The sequence below is a fragment of the Serinus canaria genome, chromosome 14 (genome assembly GCF_022539315.1).
Source record: "Serinus canaria isolate serCan28SL12 chromosome 14, serCan2020, whole genome shotgun sequence".
NCBI classification, from domain to species: Eukaryota; Metazoa; Chordata; class Aves; order Passeriformes; family Fringillidae; genus Serinus; species Serinus canaria.
Genome location: NC_066328.1, coordinates 14,978,359 through 14,998,859, shown reverse-complemented (window position 1 = coordinate 14,998,859; position 20,501 = coordinate 14,978,359). Strand labels below are relative to the sequence as shown.

Here is a 20,501-nt window from a genome sequence, read left to right as displayed (position 1 = left end):
GGAATCTCATCCCAGTGTCCAGGCACAAGAGCAGTGAGATCCCCAGTGCTGTCCTGTAAAAGGAGGGGTTTGCTCCCAGGGTCTGCTCCAGCCCCTGACACAGAGCAGGTAATGCTGGGGGGAGAGTGTTTTTCACTGAACATCACTTAAGCAAAGCTTCCACCTTTGCTAGGAACAGCTTGAAATGTTGGCAAAAATTCCAAACCTTTTAATATGCTTGAATTGCACAGTGCATGATGGAGTTACCTCAGTGCTGAGAACAGTGGTGGTGTGACAGAGCCTCCTGGAGCAAGAGGATGGGTGGGGCAGAATGCAGCTCCAGAAAAGGCAGAATGCTGGAATTCTGCTCTTTACACCCAAATTTAGTGCTAACAGTGTGCAGAGGCTTTTGGGCTGGGCTGAGCACAGCTGAGCCCTCTGTGAGCTCAAGGTGCTGCTGACCTCTGGGGAGAACAGAGGGCTACACACAGCTTGTGAGGATGGCAGAGCCCTGGCACGCTCAGGACAGTCCTGGCATGCTTTTGGGACAATTTTGGGACAGCCCTGGCATCCTGCTAGGATGTGGCCTGGGTGGTTACGAGGGGACGAGCGCTGCTGTAGCAAAGCTGGGAGAAAAAGAGGAGAAAAATGGAAAATTGATGTTCCAAATCCCTGAACCCCCAGCACTCAGGGTTACTGCAGCCATGGCTCTGGTTCTCCAGCCACAGCCCCTTTGGGGTGTGTTTGGTGACAGCCCCCCCTGCACACCCTGACGGGCACGGTGACACCCGACACTGAGGGGACACTGGGGGGCTCCCCAAGGCTGTGGGGCAGGATTCCAGGCACGGGTGTCACCCCCTGAGCCCGGGGAGCTGCACCAGCAAACCCCCAGATGGGCTGTGCCAGGCAGGCTGAGCTGGGTGAAGGCTCTCACCACTTGGGGCTGTCCCGTCCTGCCTGGTGACACAGCCTTGGCACGGCCACATGGGACATGAACCCAGGGCCATTCCCTGGAAAAACGCTCCAGCTGTGGCTCCTTCCTGTCCCAGTGCCACCCCAGCAGGGGTGCCACCCTGCTCTGCCTGGCACGGGCACTTTGGGTGCAGAGGACCAGGGCTCGCCTCCCTCCAGGTGCCTGTTGAGTGCTGAGGCTGACAGGTCATTTATTCCCAGGTATTTAATCCAGGAGCATCTCCTGTGCTGCCAGGAAGCCCCGCAGGCTCCCAGCCCTTCCTCCTGCTCCTGCCCAGCACAGCAGCTCCTGCAAGGAAAAGCAAACACCGGGAAGCTGAGACGAGCCTCGGGAAGCACCAGGAGCGGTGCTGGCGTCATCCCTGTGTCCCTGCTGCTGCTCCAGAGGTCAGAGCGTGCTGGGATGTGCGTGTGGGGGCAAAGAAAGGCAATGCAGGCCTGGGGGGGACATTCAGAGCGTGATATATTCAGCAGGGGGGCACACGGGGCAGGACGTGTCCCGCAGGCAGACACAGCTTTAGCTCTTTTACACGGAAACTCTGCAACAGTTATGTTATAGTTAGAAAAAATACACTGTACCCAACGAACATTATCTCACGTACAATCAATTTAAACATTTAAATTGATTATAATTTTGCTAAAATATTAACACAAGTACTGTTTGTGCTGCTAAAGTTTCAGTGTTCCCTCTAAGGAAAATATTGCTACAGTTCTACCGTACCCTGTATTAAAATCCTCGGGGTTTTTGCTTTTCTTTCCCAGCAAAACTGACTCCACAAAACCACAAAGATCCCGGAATCCCTCGAGGCTGACACTGCTCTGGGCTGGGGTGTCGTGGTCAGGCACCTGTGAGGGGCTGGGCACAGCCAGGACCTGGAGCCAAGACAAGGAATGTGCCTGGCCACGGTGACCTGGGCATGATTGGCTGCTTAATTAGTGCACTTATCTGCTGCTCATTAATTAGCGCCCCAATCTGCGACTCAGCAGCAGGACGAGCTGTGGCAGTGGTGACCAGGCCCTGTGGCAGGGAGGGGACAGGACAGGCGGTGGCTATTGCTCCTCTCGAGGTCACAAGGCGGCGGTGGCTCTGCCGGCAGGAGCTGGAGCCTCCAGGGATGGAGCTGCCACCCCCGGGCTGGCAATTCAAGTTCCAGCCCTCGGTGACACAGCCTGGAGCAGCTGCCACACGGGCAGGGAAAGCTGGCAGGGAGCTGAAAGGCCCTGCTGGGCTTTACACATTCCCTCCTTCCCTTTGTTCTTTGCAGCTGAACCCCCAGCCTGAGCCTCCCTCCTGGATGCTTTCTCTTCCCACGCCAAGCACGGGTGTGAGCCCGCACGGGATGGACTCCAATGGCCTGTGAAGCCCTTCCAGATCCCTGCCTGAATCCCTCATTCCTGGAGGCTGCAGGGTGACACACGTGTCCCCACCTGGGGTTCTGCTGCAGCTGACAGATGGTGGCTGCTCCCAGAACAAAAACACAAGTCCAATATTGCTCCTAATGGCCTTGGATGTCGAGTCTGAGCCCCTCACCTCGCTCCTCACCTCTCCAGAGTGGGGACGTGTCAGCGCTGCCAACCAAAAATTCCTTAGGAATTCACACATTTCCCAATCCCCCACGAGGAAATGGAACCACAAAGTGCCACATTCCCACTGATCACAGGCTATTCCCAGCTAGCAACCAGCTCCTGCTGGTTTCCATTTCAAACAGCAACTTTTCAAACCCTCAACCAGAACCTGCTGAAGCGTAGAAGCCCTCTGGATACTGATCCCAACCCCGGCCTGCTGTGCCCCCCCCGGGCCCTAAACCAAGTTTGGAAACAGCTGTTTGGATATTTGTTTGTACAGCAAGTATATACAAAGGAAAACAACACAGACACCACCGACTTCCCCTGAATTTGGCACTTCCCTGGAACCTGGACTGGAAGCTCCCCAGCGGGATCAGCCAGGGCCAGCTCCCCCCACTGCCCACCCACCCTCGGTGGATTCTGTGTTAGCTCTGGAAGAACGAGATAAGGATTCCTCAGCTGCTGTTTTCTAAGAGGAAAAGGTGTCCTGGGCTTTCCCGGCAGAGCTCAGAGGGGACATTTCCTCCTCTTCCTCCTCCTCCCCACCTGCAGGTGATGCGGTACCAACCTTCCTTCCTCCTGGCTTAGAGGGAACACTGCTTTTAGAAACCCTGGGACAGGTAAGACAAGAACCAATACCACTGTACAGAATTCACTGCACAACGAGCTAATAAAGGGACCCGGCACTGACTCGCCACGGCAAGGAAACGGGGCTGGGGACAGCGGGGACAGGGCGGGGGTGGCCCCGCCGCAGCCCCTCAGTACGCTGGCACTTGGTAACCTTTGGGGTTGGCCTCTAAGGTCTCGGTGAAGGGCGGGCTCTGGTAGGTCTCCGTGCTCTCCACGCCGCTGCCGCCGGGGTAGCCGGGGTAGGAGGCGCTGGGCTCGGTGCCGAACTGCTCGGTGGCGAACAGCGACATGTCCGTGCCCAGGCGGTACCGCTGCAGCGCCCGCAGCGCCAGCACCACCTGCGGCGGCGAGGGACAGCGAGGGACAGCGTCACACGGGGCAGGGCTGCGACCCCACTGCACCCCGGAACCCCCCCGGAACACCCCCGGACCCCCAAGCCTCCTGTGTCTCACCAGCATCACCCCATGACCTCCCAGGATCCCCAAACCCCCAAGACCTTGAATCCCACCAGGAACCCATGTCCTCCAAGGACGCCCCAAACCCCCAGGACCTCAAATCCCACCAGGACCCCAAGTCCTCCCAAGACTCTACAGCCCTCCGGAGCCCACATCCCCCAGCACCCCACATCCCCCATTCCCTGCAGAGCACCGAGCCCACACAGCACCCCACATGCTGCCTCCCCACTACCCCAGAGCCAGCCCAGCCCCAAACCCCATGGGAACACTCCAGAGGCCATTTCTATGGGGCAGGGTGACCCCCAGAGCTCTGCCTGGGCTGGGGGGCCCTGGCCGGGCACATCTGGCACTGCTGGCCCAAATAAACACATCTGCCGTGGGGAGGGCGAGCTGCCGAGAGCCAGCCCAGGAAAATAGGTCAGTTCTGCCGAGACTCCTCCAGCCCTTTCCAGGTTGCTGGAATTGAGGTTGCAAACGGTGGGAAATGTGGGCGGCAAAGCCGGGAGGGCCCCGCGCTCCTCTCCTCCTAGGAGGCTTCATTAACAACTCAACCAGTTTGTAAATTACGTTCTGAGGAGGCTAAAAAATGTCTGTAAGGGCCAGGAACGGCTTCCCAACCATGGCAGCCATCCTCTGGGATGGGACAGGGTGACAGCAGTGTCCCCACAGCCCTCCTGGGGTGGGAGCAGATGCCGATGGGATGGGGAGCATCCCCCCCACTGCCCTGCCCCGTGGCAGGGATGGGGAAGAGCTGGGATTAAAAGAGATTTATTGGGATAATCATAAAGCAGGGAGCAGCTAAACTGGGGAGAACAGGAGCGAGGCTTGCTCCTGCAAAGCCTGGCACTGGCTTTTGCCCCAGTTCTTTCAGGGCAATATGGAATCAGGGCACATCCCGGGGCTCTGTGCCCAGGGGGAGCTGGGGGGAACCCAGAGCCATCCCTGCCTCCCCACACACAGCTCTGGGCTGGGATCCCCCTGCCTGGCACAGCCCCCCAGCCCACGTGGGGTCCAGGTGAGCCCCAGGGCTTCTCACAGCCCTGGCTGGGGTCCCTCTGCCCAGGTGGAGCTGAAAATGGCATCAAGGGGGGTTTCTAAGCCCCTTCTCCAGGTGCACAGCAGAGGGGCCAGGTTGGCATGGCCCAGGAGGAGCTGATGAGCCTGAGAGCTCCCAAAGTCCCCCAGACACCCCGTGGCACTGCTCAGTGCAGAGATCTGCTCCTGGGCACTCTCTGCCTCCAACGAGGGCCTGAAATCAGGGCAGCCCGTGGCTGGCCACACGTTTTCAACAAGAACAAAACCTCCCAGCCTGAGGAGAAAGGGAAGCCTGGAATTCCCCAGGCAGAGGGGACTGAGCTGAGGCTCCCCTGGTGAGAAACCACCAGTGCCACGTGTGCAGGCTCCCCAGCACAGCCCCTCAGCACCCGGCAGGATTCACTTCTGCAAAGGCAGCCTGCCCCAGCAGCTCGGGGCGGGTTTCATTTCTGCTCTGCCCCCCAGCCCCTCACCCAGATGATGATGGAGAAGAAGGAGAAGGTGATGGCCGCCCGCGCCGCGTCCGCGCCCTGCGCGAAGCCCCGCGTCAGCGTCGTCCTCTGCCACTGGTTGGCCAGGAAGCAGAAGGCCACAAACCACAGGAAGGCCAGGAAACCTGCAGGGCAACACGGAGTCTGAAACGCAGGGAACCCTCAGAACTCTGGGGGTGCAAGGCAAAGCTTAGCCTCAAACCCAGGATTTGATCTGAGACCCCGGGCAAGGCTCCCAGACTGAGGTGCCAGAAGGGAGAAGGAGGATTCGTGGTTTAAAGCAGAGAGGGGTTAAGCTAAGTAGAAGAAAGTTTAGAGTTTTAAAGTGTAGTACTGTAAGTTTGTGTGTCATAACTTGATTGGCTAAGGAAGCTTACACAGCAGCCTGGGACAGTGGGAAGTGTGCCTGGCATGGCAGGGGTGGGATGAGATGGATTTTAATGCCCCTCCCAACCCAACCCAACCCATTCTGCAATTCTGTGATTCCATGACACGTGAGAGCTCTGCTCATCCCTGCAGAGAATCCCCCTGGGCCTGTGGAGCTGAGCAGAAACACTCTGGTGATTATTTGATTATTCCTGCCTGGAAGCAAAGCTGGCTGAGCAAGATAGGGCTGCAGCTGCCCTAATTCCATCCCCAGCCACCAGCACTGCCCAGAGCCAAGCAGCTCAGGGCACAGCCAAGGAAAACCCAGGAGCACGCAGGGCCAGCAGCAGGGGTGTTCTCCAGCCCTGGAAGAGGAGCTGCACCATCTGGACCCTCCCATGGTGCTGCTTTCAGGGTCTCCATCACTCCTGGTGTCTCAGATTTTGGGTGTCAGTGCACATATGGATGTAGGAGTGCTGAACTGCCCAGCAGCTCCCAAGGATCATCAGCACATCAGGAGGAGCAGCCAGTCCCTGTCTGACTGCAGGGAGAGCAGAACTTTCCTTTATTCCCATTTATTCCCATTTCTCTTGCCAGTTTTCCCTAAATGTGCTGTAGAATGCCTGGGAGCATCCCCACCGAGTGCTGGAGGTGCAGGGCTCAAGGCCTTTCATTCAGAATTTGCTCCTAACTGCACTTTAAGACACATTCCTTGTCTCCTCGTGGGCCTGGGAATTCCCAACCACCAGTTCTGGCCCTGGAAGGAATCCTCCCTTCACAGGAAGGATCAGCCAGGTTTCCTTTTCCAAATGACAACTCCAACTACAGCCAAGCCTGTCACCAAACCCACCCAAATCTCTGCACAAGCATTTTCACTTCCCTTCAGGACAGTGACTGGCTGCCAGCACTAAAGGGCAGAGATTTACTGGGATTTACTCCTTAAAGGTCACCCTTTAACTCAGGGGTGTTTTCTGTCCCCTGCTGTCACAAGGGGGCTTCCCCAGCAGCTCCTCCCTGGAACAGGAACCAGCTCCAACCCTGCATGTGGCCCTCAGCCACTGCTCAGAGTCACACCGGGGGTGCTTTGGGAGTCCAAAACCCAGAGGGGAAACAAGAGCAGCTCCCAAAGGTTAATTCCCACTGTGGGAGCAGCAGGATGGCTCAGGGACAGGGCTGGGGACACAGGGCTGGCACAGGGGACTGGCACTGGTTAGGCTCAGGGACAGGGCTGGCACAGGGGACGGACTGGAGGCTCGGGACAGGCTGGGACCAGGGCTGGCACTGGGTTAGGCTCAGGGACAGGGCTGGGGACACGGGCTGGCACAGGGGACTGGCGGTTAGCTCAGGACGGCTGGGGACACAGGGCTGGCACAGGGGACTGGCACTGGTTAGGCTCAGGGACAGGGCTGGGGACACAGGGCTGGCACAGGGGCTGGCACTGGTTAGGCTCAGGGACAAGGCTGGGGACACGGGGCTGGCACTGGGGCTGGCACTGGTTAGGCTCAGACAAGGCTGGGACACGGGCTGCACGGGACTGGCATGGAGGCCGGGACACAGGGGCTGGCACAGGCCAGGGGCAGGCTGGGGACACAGGGCTGGCACAGGGGACTGGCACTGGGGCTGGCACTGGTTTGTGGAGGGGAAGTTGTTCCTGTGTCACCCCTGGAGCCGGTGCAGCTCACCCTCCCTGGCAGGACACTGCCACTGCTCCCCTGCCCGCCGTGTCCCCAGTGCCACCCCAGCCGCGGTGGCACCCCGGGCTGTCAGGAGTTAAAATGACATCATGCAGAGCCCGGAGGCAGCACGGCTGCGCTGGGTACTGCAGCTGCCAAACCCCTCTGCAGCACCGACCTTCCCCAGCCCGGAGCCAGCTGCAGCTGCAGCAGGAGCAGCCCTGCCTGGGCAGCAGGGGGACTGTCCCAGTGCCACGGGCAGGGCAGCTGGCACTGCCAGCGCAGGGGATGGGGTGGGGCATGGCCAGCACCCCCAGAACAGCAGCCAGGTGTGGGTGATGCTTGGACACGAACTTTGAAACCCTCTGAGAGGGCTGAGCTGGCAGTGAGGGGTGAGGCTCATGTGCCAGCCCCAGGTCGGCTGGAGCAGCAGCTCCTCTGCCTCCAGCACCCCGGGAAAGGAGAGCCCAGGGAACAGCTCGGCAGATAAGGATCGTTGGAGGAGAGAAGGATCGTTGGAGGAGATAAGGGTCATTGGAGGAGATAAGGGTCATTGAGGGGTCTGCAGACAATGTGTGTTACCACCCTAATCACAGCTGCTCTCCTGCCTGTCCATGGGAACAGCTGGAGGAGCAGCTGGAAGAGAAGGCTGCAAATGCTGCTGTCAGGGTGGTGGCCCTGCCTGAAGCCCCACCTGTGCCCCAGAGCCACCACCCAGTTAGTGCCCAGGTGCATTTTAGGGATAAGTTCTTCCCTCTGAGAGTGGAAGAGGCTCAGGGTGCCCAGAGCAGCTGTGGCTGCCCCTGGAGCCCTGGAAGGGTTTAGCTGGGTCTGGAGCACCCTGGTCTAGTGAAGGTGGAACTCCAGGGGCTTTAACATCCCTTCCAAAAAACCCTTCCAGGATCTGATGGTTCTCTCACTGCTCCTCTCAGTGGATCCACCACAGGGACAAAGGGGAGAGGAGGCAGGGGGTGAGAGCAGTGCCAGCTCCCGTGGCTGGCAGGGAGCAGAGGCTGCCAGGGTGGGAGGAGGATCCCAGCCTGGCTCAGTGACACGCAGCAGCAGCCACGGGAGGGATGTGGTGTCCCCCTTCTGCTGGAACCCAGGGATTTCAGGCACCAAGCCCCAAGGAAGGGGCTGTAAATTTTATCTAACAAGGGCTGGATGCTCCAGCACCTTGGAAATGAGCTTTGCAGCCAGGAGAGAACACCTGAACAGCAGGCAAGGCAGGGAGGTGATGATGGATGTCTTCACGTGGGACAGAGAGCCATCAGGGAGCTTGTGCTGGGTAAATCAGGCTGTGAGCAGAGCCTGGCAGGGCAGAGCAGCAGCTGCAAAGGGAGCCAGGCAGCTGCCAGGGCAGAGCAGAGCACGTTCCCTGCCAGCCCTGCCTGCTCCTGCCTGCAGGAGGGCACAGCAGGTGCCAGGGCAGCCCCAGCTGCACAGAGGTGCTCCTGCTCTGCCCCAAACCCCTGCACAAAGTGAAACCAGACCCGAGGCAGCTGCTGGAGCCACCTTTGCTTTCTGAGAGCCAGAGCAGGAGGTGTGGGCAGGTAAAACCCCCGTGTGGGCTCTGAGATGTGACCACCAAGCCTCACCCCTGCAGGTGGCCTCACCAAACCCAGCTCAGTGAGCACCTCCAGCTGCAGGGTGAGGACACCCCACTGTCCCCAGCCACCACACCTGCCTTCCTCAGTGTCACCGAGCCCATGGCTGCACGGGACAACTCCCCTGCCACCCGTGCTGTTCCCAGCCAAGGCACAGGAGTGGTGCCAGGCCATGGGAAGGGAAGGGAAGGGAAGGGAAGGGAAGGGAAGGGATAAGGGAAAGGGGAAGGGAAGGGAAGGGAAGGGAAGGGAAGGGAAGGGAAGGGGAAGGGAAGGGAAGGGAGGGAAGGGAAGGGAAGGGAAGGGAAGGGAAGGGAAGGGTGAAGGGAGAGGGTAAGGGAGGGAAGGGAAGGGAAGGGGAACGGGAAGGCGCAGGGAAAAGGGGAAGGGAGGAGGGAAGGGAAGGGAAGGGAAGGGAAGGGAAGGGACAGGGAAGGGAAGGGAAGGAGGGGCAGGGAAGGGAGGGAAGGAAGGGAAAGGGACGGGAAGGGAAGGGCAGGGGAGCACGGGAAAGGGAAGGGAAGGGAAGGGCAGGCCGGGAGGGAAGGGAAGGGAAGGGAAGGGAAGGGAAGGGAAGGGACGGGAAGGGAAGGGAAGGGAAGGGAAGGGAAGGGAAGGGAAGGGAAGGGAAGGGAAGGGAAGGGAAGGGAAGGAAGGAAGAAGGGAAGGGAAGGGAAGGGAAGGGAAGGGAAGGGAAGGGAAGGGAAGGGAAGGGAAGGGAAGGGAAGGGAAGGGAAGGGAAGGGAAGGGTACCTGAGAAGCCCAGGTCCAGCAGCACGGCCCGTTTGCGGTCCTTGACGCTGCTGATCTGCTGGAAGTGCAGGTCCAGCACGAAGAAGAAGATGCAGCCGAAGAAGGCGATGACGCCCACGGCGATGCCGTAGCTGCAGGCGCTCTCATTCTCGTTGAAGATGCAGAGCAGCTCGGGGTGCTGGCTGTCCTTGTTCACATAGCACTCGTTCACGATGGAGCCAAACACCACGATGGAGAAGATCTGCAGGGACGAGCAGAGAACACAGCTGGCTGCTGGTGGCACTGAACTCTACAATCCCAGCAGTGACAATCCTGACTCCGTGGCAACACGGCGTTTGTCAGACACGTCCTGGCTCTGCTCTGGGTTGGTGCCTCCAGGCTGCACCTGGGTGTTCCTCTGGGAGGAACCTCTCCGCAGAGTGCTGCAAGGACCTGCTTCTCCAGACACGCTGGGGAGGGAAAAGATATCCAGGTGGGGCAGGTCCTGCACGGCCTTTGTGCTGTGCTGCTCTCTGCTGCCAGGGCTGGCACCAGGAAAGCCCCTGGTGTCACCAGGGACGGGGGACAAACTGAGCAGCGAGCCAGGGAAGGGCTGGATGGCTGCTGGAGGGCACAGGGGACATGTGTTGGGGAGGTGGCACAGGGGCACAGGCTGTCCTGGGAGCAGCAGGGTGATTTTTTTAGCAGGGTGCAGTTCCTGAATCCATCACCAGTGACCTGCTTGGGGCCCAGGAGGGGACAGAAAGGGCAGGGGCTGCTGGGGCTGCCCGGTGGCCACGCTGGCACACAGGTGTCACACCCTGTCACATCTCTGTCACATCCCTGTCACATCCCTGCAGGCGAGGAAGGAGCCCATGGGCAGCGGCGTGCCTCAGGTGACAGCATTCCCTGCTGCATGCCCCAGGAATTCCCTTATCCCCAAAGGCAGGAGGGGAGGCTGCAGGAGCAGCAGAATCTGCCCTGGATCCTGTTTCTGGATCCTGCCCTGGATCCCTCCCTGGATCCCTCCCTGGATCCCTGCCTGGATCCCTCCCTGGATCCTGCCTGGATCCCTCCCTGGATCCCTGCCTGGATCCCACCCTGGATCCCTGAGCAGGGGCTGTGAGCAGGGCAGGGCAGGCACATCTCCCTCTCACTGGGAGCCTCTGATCTCATCCCTGCCGCAACAGCAGCCCCTCTGGCTCCCCTATGGGCTCCCCTCTTTTTCTCTCTTCCTTTTTCTCGTCCCCATGGCACCCTCTGGCACCCTGCTGGCTCCCAGGGGCAGGCAGCAGAGCGAGATAAGAGGCTCCTCCAGGTCCTCCTGGGAGCAGCTGGGAATGGGCACAGGGCACACGATTGGCTCCTCATGCCCCTGCAGGAGACGGGACAGGTGACACGGGTGAAGCCCCAGCTGGTGGCACTCACAGTCACCTGTGCGTCACCTCCTGTCAGCTCGAGAGGAGCGGTGTCACAGAGCGAGGGCAAATGACGCTGCTGATCTGCTGGAAGTGCAGGTCCAGCACGAAGAAGAAGATGCAGCCGAAGAAGGCGATGACGCCCACGGCGATGCCGTAGCTGCAGGCGCTCTCATTCTCGTTGAAGATGCAGAGCAGCTCGGGGTGCTGGCTGTCCTTGTTCACATAGCACTCGTTCACGATGGAGCCAAACACCACGATGGAGAAGATCTGCAGGGACGAGCAGAGAACACAGCTGGCTGCTGGTGGCACTGAACTCTACAATCCCAGCAGTGACAATCCTGACTCCGTGGCAACACGGCGTTTGTCAGACACGTCCCGGCTCTGCTCTGGTTGGTGCCTCCAGGCTGCACCTGGGTGTTCCTCTGGGAGGAACCTCCTCCTGCAGAGTGCTGCAAGGACCTGCTTCTCCAGACACGCTGGGGAGGGAAAAGATATCCAGGTGGGGCAGGTCCTGCACGGCCTTTGTGCTGTGCTGCTCTCTGCTGCCAGGCTGGCACCAGAAAGCCCCTGGTGTCACCAGGGACGGGGGACAACTGAGCAGCTGAGCCAGGGAAGGGCTGGATGGCTGCTGGAGGGCACAGGGGACATGTGTGGGGAGGTGGCACAGGGGCACAGGCTGTCCTGGGAGCAGCAGGGTGATTTTTTTAGCAGGGTGCAGTTCCTGAATCCATCACCAGTGACCTGCTTGGGCCCAGGAGGGACAGAAGGGCAGGGGCTGCTGGGGCTGCCCAGGTGGCCACGCTGGCACCACAGGTGTCACACTCTGTCACATCTCTGTCACATCCCTGTCACATCCCTGCAGGCGAGGAAGGAGCCATGGCAGCGGCTGCCTCAGGTGACAGCATTCCCTGCTGCATGCCCCAGGAATTCCCTTATCCCCAAAGGCAGGAGGGGAGGCTGCAGGAGCAGCAGAATCTGCCCTGGATCCTGTTCTGGATCCTGCCCTGGATCCCTCCCTGGATCCCTCCCTGGATCCCTGCCTGGATCCCTCCCTGGATCCTGCCTGGATCCCTCCCTGGATCCCTGCCTGGATCCCACCCTGGATCCCTGAGCAGGGGCTGTGAGCAGGGCAGGGCAGGCACATCTCCCTCTCACTGGGAGCCTCTGATCTCATCCCTGCCAGCACCAGCAGCCCCTCTGGCTCCCCTCTGGCTCCCCTCTGGCTCCCTGCTGGCTCCCAGGCATGCAGGGCAGAGAGAGATAAGAGGCTCCTCCAGCTCTCCTGGGAGCAGCTGGGAATGGGCACAGGGCACGATTGGCTCCTCCTGCACCTGCAGGGACGGGGACAGGTGACACTGGGTGAAGCCCAGCTGGTGGCACTCACAGTCACCTGTGTCACCTCCTGCAGCTCGCAGAGAAGCTGTGTCACAGAGCAGGGCAAATGGAGCAGAACCCACAGTGGGCAAACCACCCCCAAGGGCCAACCACTATCTCACATAACCCTGGGACAGATCTTCTCCTCTTCCTCCTCTGGGAGCTCAGCCACGGCCTGGGGCCCTGTCCCACAGCCATCCCTGGCTCAGGTCAGCCCTGAGCACCAGCCACGAGCTCAGGGGCCACCCACGGCACCCTGTGGCACCTGCACCCTGTTCCTCACTGGTGCTGTGCTTGGGGAGCACTTGGGATGGCCCAGCATCATCATCATCATCATCATCACCATCAGTATCCTCATCGCCAGCATCACCACCATCCTCATCATCACCGTGCTCATCATCATCATCATCACCACCGTCATCACCATCCTCATCACCATCACCATCACCATCCTCATCATCCTCACCATCACCATCCTCATCACCATCCCACCCTCCTCATCCCCACGCTCGCACAGGAGGGGCTGTGTGTAAGGCACAAACAACAACAAACAGCTCTAATCGCTTTCCCAGAGCTTTGGCAGCAGCTGTAACATCAGCAGTTGTAAAAATCTGCTCATAAATAATGCAAAATTGTTATTTACCATCAGAAATAGCAGCAGCATTTATGAAGCAGGCCCTGGGAAGAAGTAATGTGATTCTGGAAAACATGAATAATTGAGGACCTCTGATTCCACACCATTACTTCTCTGGCAGGCCAGCAAACTTGTACTCAGCTGCTCTGAGAAGTTCCTCTCAGCCCTCCCAGCATGAACACATTTGTGTTTTGTACATTTCAGTGTACAAAACACAGCTCAGGCAGCTTTTCCTTGGGAGGCCAGAGGAGCCACAGATTCCACGTGCACACATTTGACAGATGAGCTCAAGACATCAGCACTGCCTGGAATATTCCTGTCAGAAGGTGCCTTTCCATGGGTTACCTCTCCCTCACCCCAGGACTCTCATGTTATGGGTTTTCTTAAAAAACCCACTGGTGCTGGTGAAACGTTTTAATGAGAATAAATTTGGTGTTGTCTTTCTAAGTATAGATGAAAAAGTGCTTTTATTTTAGGAAAACGTGGGTAGATGAAATAAATGTGGGCAGGGAAACAAACCCCCTGTGTTTTTTTTGAAGTTCCCACAGAACAAGTGCATCTTCCCCACCACCTTCACCAACCACAGTGGCTCAAAGCCCCAGCCAGCTCATCAGAGACTTGAAAAGGAAAAGACAAGGTCAGATTTTCCACTGTGAGTGAGGTTTGGTGGGCCTGAGCAGCATCTCAGAGGATTTGCACAGGAGCCTTCACAGGACACTTCATTTTCCAGCTGAACAACCCAACTCCACCAGCAACAAACTCTGCTTTTCCTGGCTGAACCGGTGCAAGGCACAGCACAGAACTGGACTTGGCCAGGCAGCCCGGTGGGAAATTGCATTTTCCATCCCTGCATCCTGCCAGAGCTGCCATGGGGATGTGCTGGCAGCTCGGGGGCTCCTGGTGTGGGGGTTCCTGAGTGCTGGGAGCCCCAGCTCCAGCAGCTCCAGCAGCTCCAGCAGCTCCAGCAGACCACACAAGTGCTGCCCTGCCTGGCTGCAGGGCAATGGGAAGGAGGAAAGCTCTCCTCTCCCATCCCTTCCATTCAGAGCAGAGAGGAGCCTCAGTGCCCCCCTGGAGGGAGCAGAGCAGCCCCCAGACCCACGGGGATGTGGAGGGGCTGCTCGTGCAGAGGGAGCTGGGGCTCCACCACACCTGGAGCCCCTGGGACCTCTCCTGTTGGTGGGGACAGCAGCACAGCTCCCCCAGTTTAGAGTCCAAGCAAGAAGAGACCAGGCAGCATTTTTGTGACATAGGACAGTGAGACAGGGCAGTGGGACAGGGCAGGGGGACAGGACAGTGGGACAGGGCAGTGGGACAGGAAAATGGGACAGGACAGGGGGACAGGACAGTGGGACAGTCTCTCTGCTCAGAGGGTGGGCAGGCCCTGGCACAGGGTGCCCAGAGAAGCTGTGGCTGCTCCTGGATCCCTGGCAGTGCCCAAGGCCAGGCTGGACAGGGCTTGGAGCAGCCTGGCACAGTGGGAGGTGTCCCTGCCATGGCAGGGGTGGCACTGGGTGGGCTTTGAGGCTCCTTCCAACCCAAACCATTCCAGGATTCTGCTGGCCCCGTCGGGCCCCTGCAGGTCCCAGGGTGCTGGGAGCCTGCTGTGCCCAGATGGAGACACCTTTCAGGTGTGATGGAGCTGGAGCTGTGCCTGCCTCCCTCCAGCACATTTTGCCATCTGGAGGATGCTGGCTGGCCAGGCTGCCTGCCTTTCTCCTGGAGTTGTGCTCTGCAGACCCCCGTTCCCTCCTGCAGCTCCAGCAGCCTGGAGCCCAGCACACACTCAGTTTTCTCCCTGTTGCTCTCATCTTTCTGCAGCCCATGCCCTAAGATGTGCCTCAGCAGAGCTCACAGCCTGAGCAGAGCCAGGCAAGGGAAACAAGCAGCAAACAGCACGGGAGAGCAGGAGCTGAGCTTGGGTGGGAGCTGTCAGCCATCTTAAGGTGAGCATTTCCCACTGCTGAGGAGCTGCTCCTGCATTTGGGACCTATAAAAAACACCAGCAGAAGGTGTGGGGTGGCAGGAGACTGCAGAGCCCGGCCCTGGTCACACACACACTCATGTCGGCGTGGAGGAGATGGAATGCACCAGCAGGAACAGCCCAGAGCTCCTTTCCTCTGCTGTGGCTCCTGCCCATGGGCACAGAGAGCCAGGCCAGGCTCTGGAGATCCCTCACTGCCTCCCAAACACCTTCTGCTCAGCCCCCTGCCCTCCTCAGAGGGAAGGAGGCACCACCAAACGGGAAAGGAAAGCAATTCAGGTCGAATTAGCAGAGGCCAAATCCTGCTTAGCACCGAGTGTTTCCCTGAGCCCCTCTAAGCCCTGGGCTGGGCACGAGCCTGGCACAGATCCCCTGGCACGGGGGGCAGCCAGCCCCAGGTCCCCCTGCAGTGCATCCTCAGGGAGGCTCCAGCACTGATCTGCACCATCTCTTGGGGGCTGTGAGGACCAAAGCCCAGCTCCAGGCACTGCCAGATCTCCCACAGGACCCCGGAGGTGGCACCAAGGGAAGGCCTGCTGTGGGTGCTGGCACACAGAGCTGGGCTGATGCTGGCTGTAAGAGGACCACATTCACCAGGCTAGTCAGCTAGGGAGGATGTCTATTGATGACCACATGACTGATTTTTCCTGAATTACTTTGTCTGATGTGGTAAGAGATGCTGGCTGAGACACAGCGTTCATTCAAGGCTCCTAATCTCGTCCTGCAATCTGAGCACATGGCACACCAGCAGGGCTTGAAACCAGAGATGACAGGAGCATGACAATTCAGAACCATTTCAAGCTCAGATGCAGCAAAGCTCCCCGATAATTCCATTACCAAAATGTTAAATTTGAGTTCTGCCTTTAATCCATAGCCTGCAGAAAGAGAAAATTAAGGCAGAAATCTGATGACCCTTCTGAAGAGTGGTCAGGACTGAAGTCTGAGGCAGCTCAGATCATCCTAATGACTCTGAGCATTGCTGGGGGCTCCTGGAGAACCAGAGCAGCCTTGGAGCTCTTCCCTGAGAGCCCTGAGTGCTCAGGAGTCAGTGAAACCCCTGAGGAGCCATGCAGAGCTCATTCCCTGCACCTCTGCTGAGCTCCAGGGAGGCAGAGATGGGATGGGATGGGATGGGATGGGATGGGATGGGATGGGATGGGATGGGATGGGATGGGATGGGATGGGATGGGATGGGATGGGATGGGATGGGATGGGATGGGATGGGATGGGATGGGATGGGATGGGATGGGATGGGATGGGATGGGATGGATGAGTCAGATGGGACTGATGGGACCCAGCACTGAGCTTCTGCTGCTGCTCCGCACGGAATCACAGGATCTGCTGGAAAAGTTTACCAGAATGTTTTCCAAAACTGCTTTTAAAAGCCAAACCCAAGCCTGTGTTAAATGAACAATTGCCCTGAGGAGTTGAGTGGCCACTTGAAAGTCTGGCTGGCAGGGGCAGTGACAGAGAAAGGAGCTCTTGGTTCTGCAGGCAGCTCTCATGAATATCGACTCTGTTGGGCTGTGCAAAAAATGTCTCAAAAGGAAACCACAAGAGCGATCACATCTTCATCTGACAAACTGCATCAGACAGAGGGGGAAGAGATGAATGAGGAACTGCTAAATGGTTCTTTCCAGCTTTTGATTTTGCAGCTCAAGGCAGGAGAGGTGTTTTTCCCCCTCAGATACTCAGAATTACTCCCCCAGGGGGAGGCAGGACCAGGAATCCCCTTTGGGCACCGCTGACATTTGGGGATTTCTGTGCTGGTCACCATTCACCTGCCAGTCCCTCACATGTCTGCCAGCACAAGGTCCCCCAGGCAGCCTCTGGAGCCCCAAAAAAGGGAGCTGCACCTTCCTCTGGTGGTGGGAAGCCCCAGCAGTGGCCATCAGCCACACCAGCACGAGTCACTCACCTCAGGGACCTGGGGCTGGCCCCAATCCCGGTGGGATTTCTCCATCACCCCCACCCAACCCAGCCCATGCAGGCAGCCCTTCCTTTCCCCAGGAGAAGCTGAGATCACCCCCAGAGCAAGGCTGGGTCTCTGCTGTGGGATCCAGCTGCTCAGGGTAACCAGGGCACCAAGCTGCGCCGCCGAGGCGCGGGAAGGAAAACCACGTGAGAAATCCCACCCCAAAGCTGCCCTCGGCCCAGGGCTGGCCCAGCACCCACCCGTGGCTGCTCTGTGCTCCCACAGGCAGCTCACCCCCCTGGCATGGCAGGCAGGGCAGCCTGGCAAGGTTCTGTTTGCTCTGGCAACCAGGGATGGCACGCTGGGCATCGGCTCCAGCTCCTGCCCGGCCACCAGCACGGATGTCACCATGTGTCACAGCACTGCCACTCACCCAGGACAGCAGCAAGGAGGGCAGCAGAGACCCCAGCAGAGCCTCTGGCTGCCTGCCCCACCCAATCTCTCCGTGCTGACAGGGGTTTGCCCGGGAAGGCAGGCACAGGGCACAGCAGCAGGACGGGAGCGCTGTGAGTGCAGCCCCAGATCACACTGGGCAGGAGCCACAGATGCTGAACTGGTTTAACTGGGAACTGGGCTGAGACACCAAAGTCGGGCTCTGAACCGCCAGGCTGGAGAGGTGATGAGCCCTGACAGATCTGCCAGGGAGTGTGAGACTGGGAAAGGGCTCCAAAGGGAGCTCCCTGAACCCACTGGAAAGAGCAAGACCTGCCTTTTTGCTCAGTGGGCTTTGGCCAACTCTGAGTGTTGCCAACACTTATGGGATGGCAGCATGCTCATCCCAGTTTGTCCACACTGGTGGGCCCTGCACTTGTTTGGAGTTCAGCTGATACATTTCTGTAGTTGTAAGCACTCCTTTGTCATTGATTCCCTGGGAGCACAGAGCCAGGAAAGGAGGGACTTCACCACTGAATAAACCAGTCAATATGTACAGCAATATCTCCTAAGCTGGGATTTTTATTTTGTACCTATATTCCATACTCTGGTCCAATCCCCTCCATCCAACAAGGATGGGGACCCCTCTGGGTGCAAGGTGACACATTTATTTTCAGAGGAGCTGAGCTCACCAGATTGATTTAACTGTACCCAAACCCTAGACCACTGCCAGCAGTTTGCCAATGCCACTCAAGGAGGATCCAGGAGGATCCAGACCAAGTTTTCTACTAGGAAACAACTGCTGCCCTGCACCTCAACCCTGCCCAAAATGCCCCATCCACACCTAGATCCACACCACATCCATGGATCTGGATGCCCCAGATCCATCCCTGGCCCCGTTTTTCCCCAGCAATGGAGCTGTGGGCCTTCTCCAAGCCCTGGGAAGGACAGCAGCTCCCACCAGCCACACACTGCAGCCTGTGGTTTAACTCTGAGCATGTGACTGCAGCTGGAATTGCTCATGTGCTGCTGCTGGGGCCTCTCCCAGGGCAGCCCCGGCCAAAGAGCCCCTCGGAGGCAGAGGCTGTGCCTGTGGAAGGAGGGCAGCTGGGGACTGGCTGCACCTCCCCAGCCCAGCTTTGTGAGCTCCCTGCCTCGCTGAGCACTGCCACGGTGACACAGAGGCAGCACAGGTGTGACATGGGCGAGGACAAGCCCCAGGCTCATCCACAGCCTCCAGCCAAGCGCTGGAGCCAGGGGAGAGCTGGGCAGTTCCTTCCCACAGAGGGGTTTTTGGGAAGGACCTGGCATTCCTGACCTGCCAAGGCCCTGCACACCTGCAGATCTCAGCGAAAAGCCCGGCTGGGGGAGGCAAATCAGGGGCTGTCCTTAGCCCTGGGCATCGGGGCACCACGGCCCCAGGGGCACCCTGGGCACGGAGCACCAAAACCTTCCCTGAGCCCTGCACAGCCCACTCCTCCTCCTGCCCCACGGTGTGAATTCACAGATGGGAAACGTCCAACAAACATCCTCTGGAGCTGGGCAGGGCCGGCTCCCGGATTTCTGTCACACACACGCATGCACGGAGCGTGGAAGGCAGGAAAATGTCCTCTGCCTCCCGCTCCGAGCCCCATCCTCCGGCACCGCACGGCAGCGGGGCAGCAGCGCATCCCGCCGCCGCTCCCGGCCCCATTCCCGAGGAAACTCCCTGCCAGCTCCCCGGGGAGCCGGCACTGCCCGCGGGGCTGGGCAGCGCCCGCCGCACCGGCAGCGCACTGAGCACCGGCACCGGCACCGGGAACGATGCACCGGCTGCGGGCACGATGCACCTGAGCTGCCCATCGCCCCGGCACTGCCCATCGCCCCGGCACTGCCCATCGCTCGGGCACTGCCATCACCCGGGCACTGCCATCACCCGGGCACTGCCCGCAGCACCGGGCGCTGTCCCCGCACGGCTGCTGCCCATCCCCGCGCCGCCGCGGCCGTTCCGCCTTACCCAGGTGGTGACCCGGAGGAGGGTCTGCGGCTGCTTGAGGAAATCCACGGGGTCGATGGCCGCCCCCGCCCGGCCCGCTCCGAAGGACGCTCCTTCCATCTTCCCCCGCGCCCGCTCCGCGCCCAGCCGAGCCCCGCCGCGCGCGCCCCGCGCCGGCCGCGCGCCCGCCCCCCCCCGCGCCCCTCCCTCGTGGGCCCGTCCGCAGCGCCGCGTGCGGGCGGCGGGAGGAACCACCCGTCGGGTGGGGGGGGGGGGGGGCAAGAGGGGGTGGTGGGCACGGGCAGGTGCGCGGCCGGAGGATACCCGGGGGTGCGGGATGCTGAGGGAAATCACGGGGTCGATGGCGCCCGCCCGGCCCGTCGAAGGACGCTCCTTCCATACCGAGCCGTCGCGCCAGCGAGCCCGCCGCGGCGCGCAGGGCCGGCAGCCGCCAACCCGCGCCCATGTGGGCCCGTCGCAGCGCCGGTGCGGGCGGCGGGAGGAACACCCGTCGGGTGGGGGGGGGGGGGGCAGCAAGAGTGGGCACGGCATGGGCGCGGGCTGGTGCGCGCGCGGCTGGAGCGAGTGCGCGACAGCAGGCCGCTGTGACAGAGGGCACAGCACACTGGCACCAGGCAGTGGGCATGGGCACTGTGACAGAGGGACAGGCACTGGCACCGAGCTGTGGGCACGGGCACTGTGACAGGCACTGGCACCGAGCTGTGGCCAGCACAGCAGAGCTGTGAGCACTGTGGATAGCCAGTGCCGCTGTGCTGGGGCCATGGTCACCATGCTGTTGCCATGTCACTGTGCCATGGCTGGGGACACCACAGAACAGCCAGGACACCTTGCCACTGCCAGGGTCACTGTGCTGTTCCAGGAATGATCGTCCTGTGGTCACCGTGTGGCTTCTGGGGGTAGCGTGTCATGGGCAGGGGTGGGGTGTCCTTGCACGGGTCACCATTCCATGCCAGTGTCACCAGGCAATGGCAAAGGCTCCCTGTGAGCAGCTGTTGGCAGGAGGGTGATGCCATGGCCAGGAGCACAGGGAGGTCACCACGCTGCTCACTCACCTCAGCTCTGGACACTGACCCTAAAATAAACACCCCTTCTGTGCCCAGACCCCAGAAAGGGTGGCTGTCACCCTTTGGGGACCCTCAGAGGCCCTGCAGCCGGGAGGGCTCTCAGACCTGGCACGAGCAGGGCTCTGCTGGCCACTCTCCTGGACCAGGGGCCGAGAGCAGAGGGCGAGGTTTGGCT

At 60.0% G+C, this 20,501-nt stretch overlaps 1 protein-coding gene across 1 annotated transcript; it reads right to left on the bottom strand.

Annotated features, from left to right (window-relative positions):
• Positions 1-3,161: 3,161 nt before the first annotated feature.
• Positions 3,162-19,399, bottom strand: SYNGR3 (synaptogyrin 3). The gene is made up of 4 exons (XM_050979989.1): positions 19,263-19,399; positions 9,528-9,768; positions 5,111-5,253; positions 3,162-3,485 (listed from the first exon to the last, which is right to left on the bottom strand). The coding sequence occupies exons 1-4, from the start codon at positions 19,359-19,361 to the stop codon at positions 3,276-3,278; spliced, it is 693 nt and encodes a 230-aa protein (XP_050835946.1). The 5' UTR covers positions 19,362-19,399; the 3' UTR covers positions 3,162-3,275.
• Positions 19,400-20,501: the final 1,102 nt, after the last annotated feature.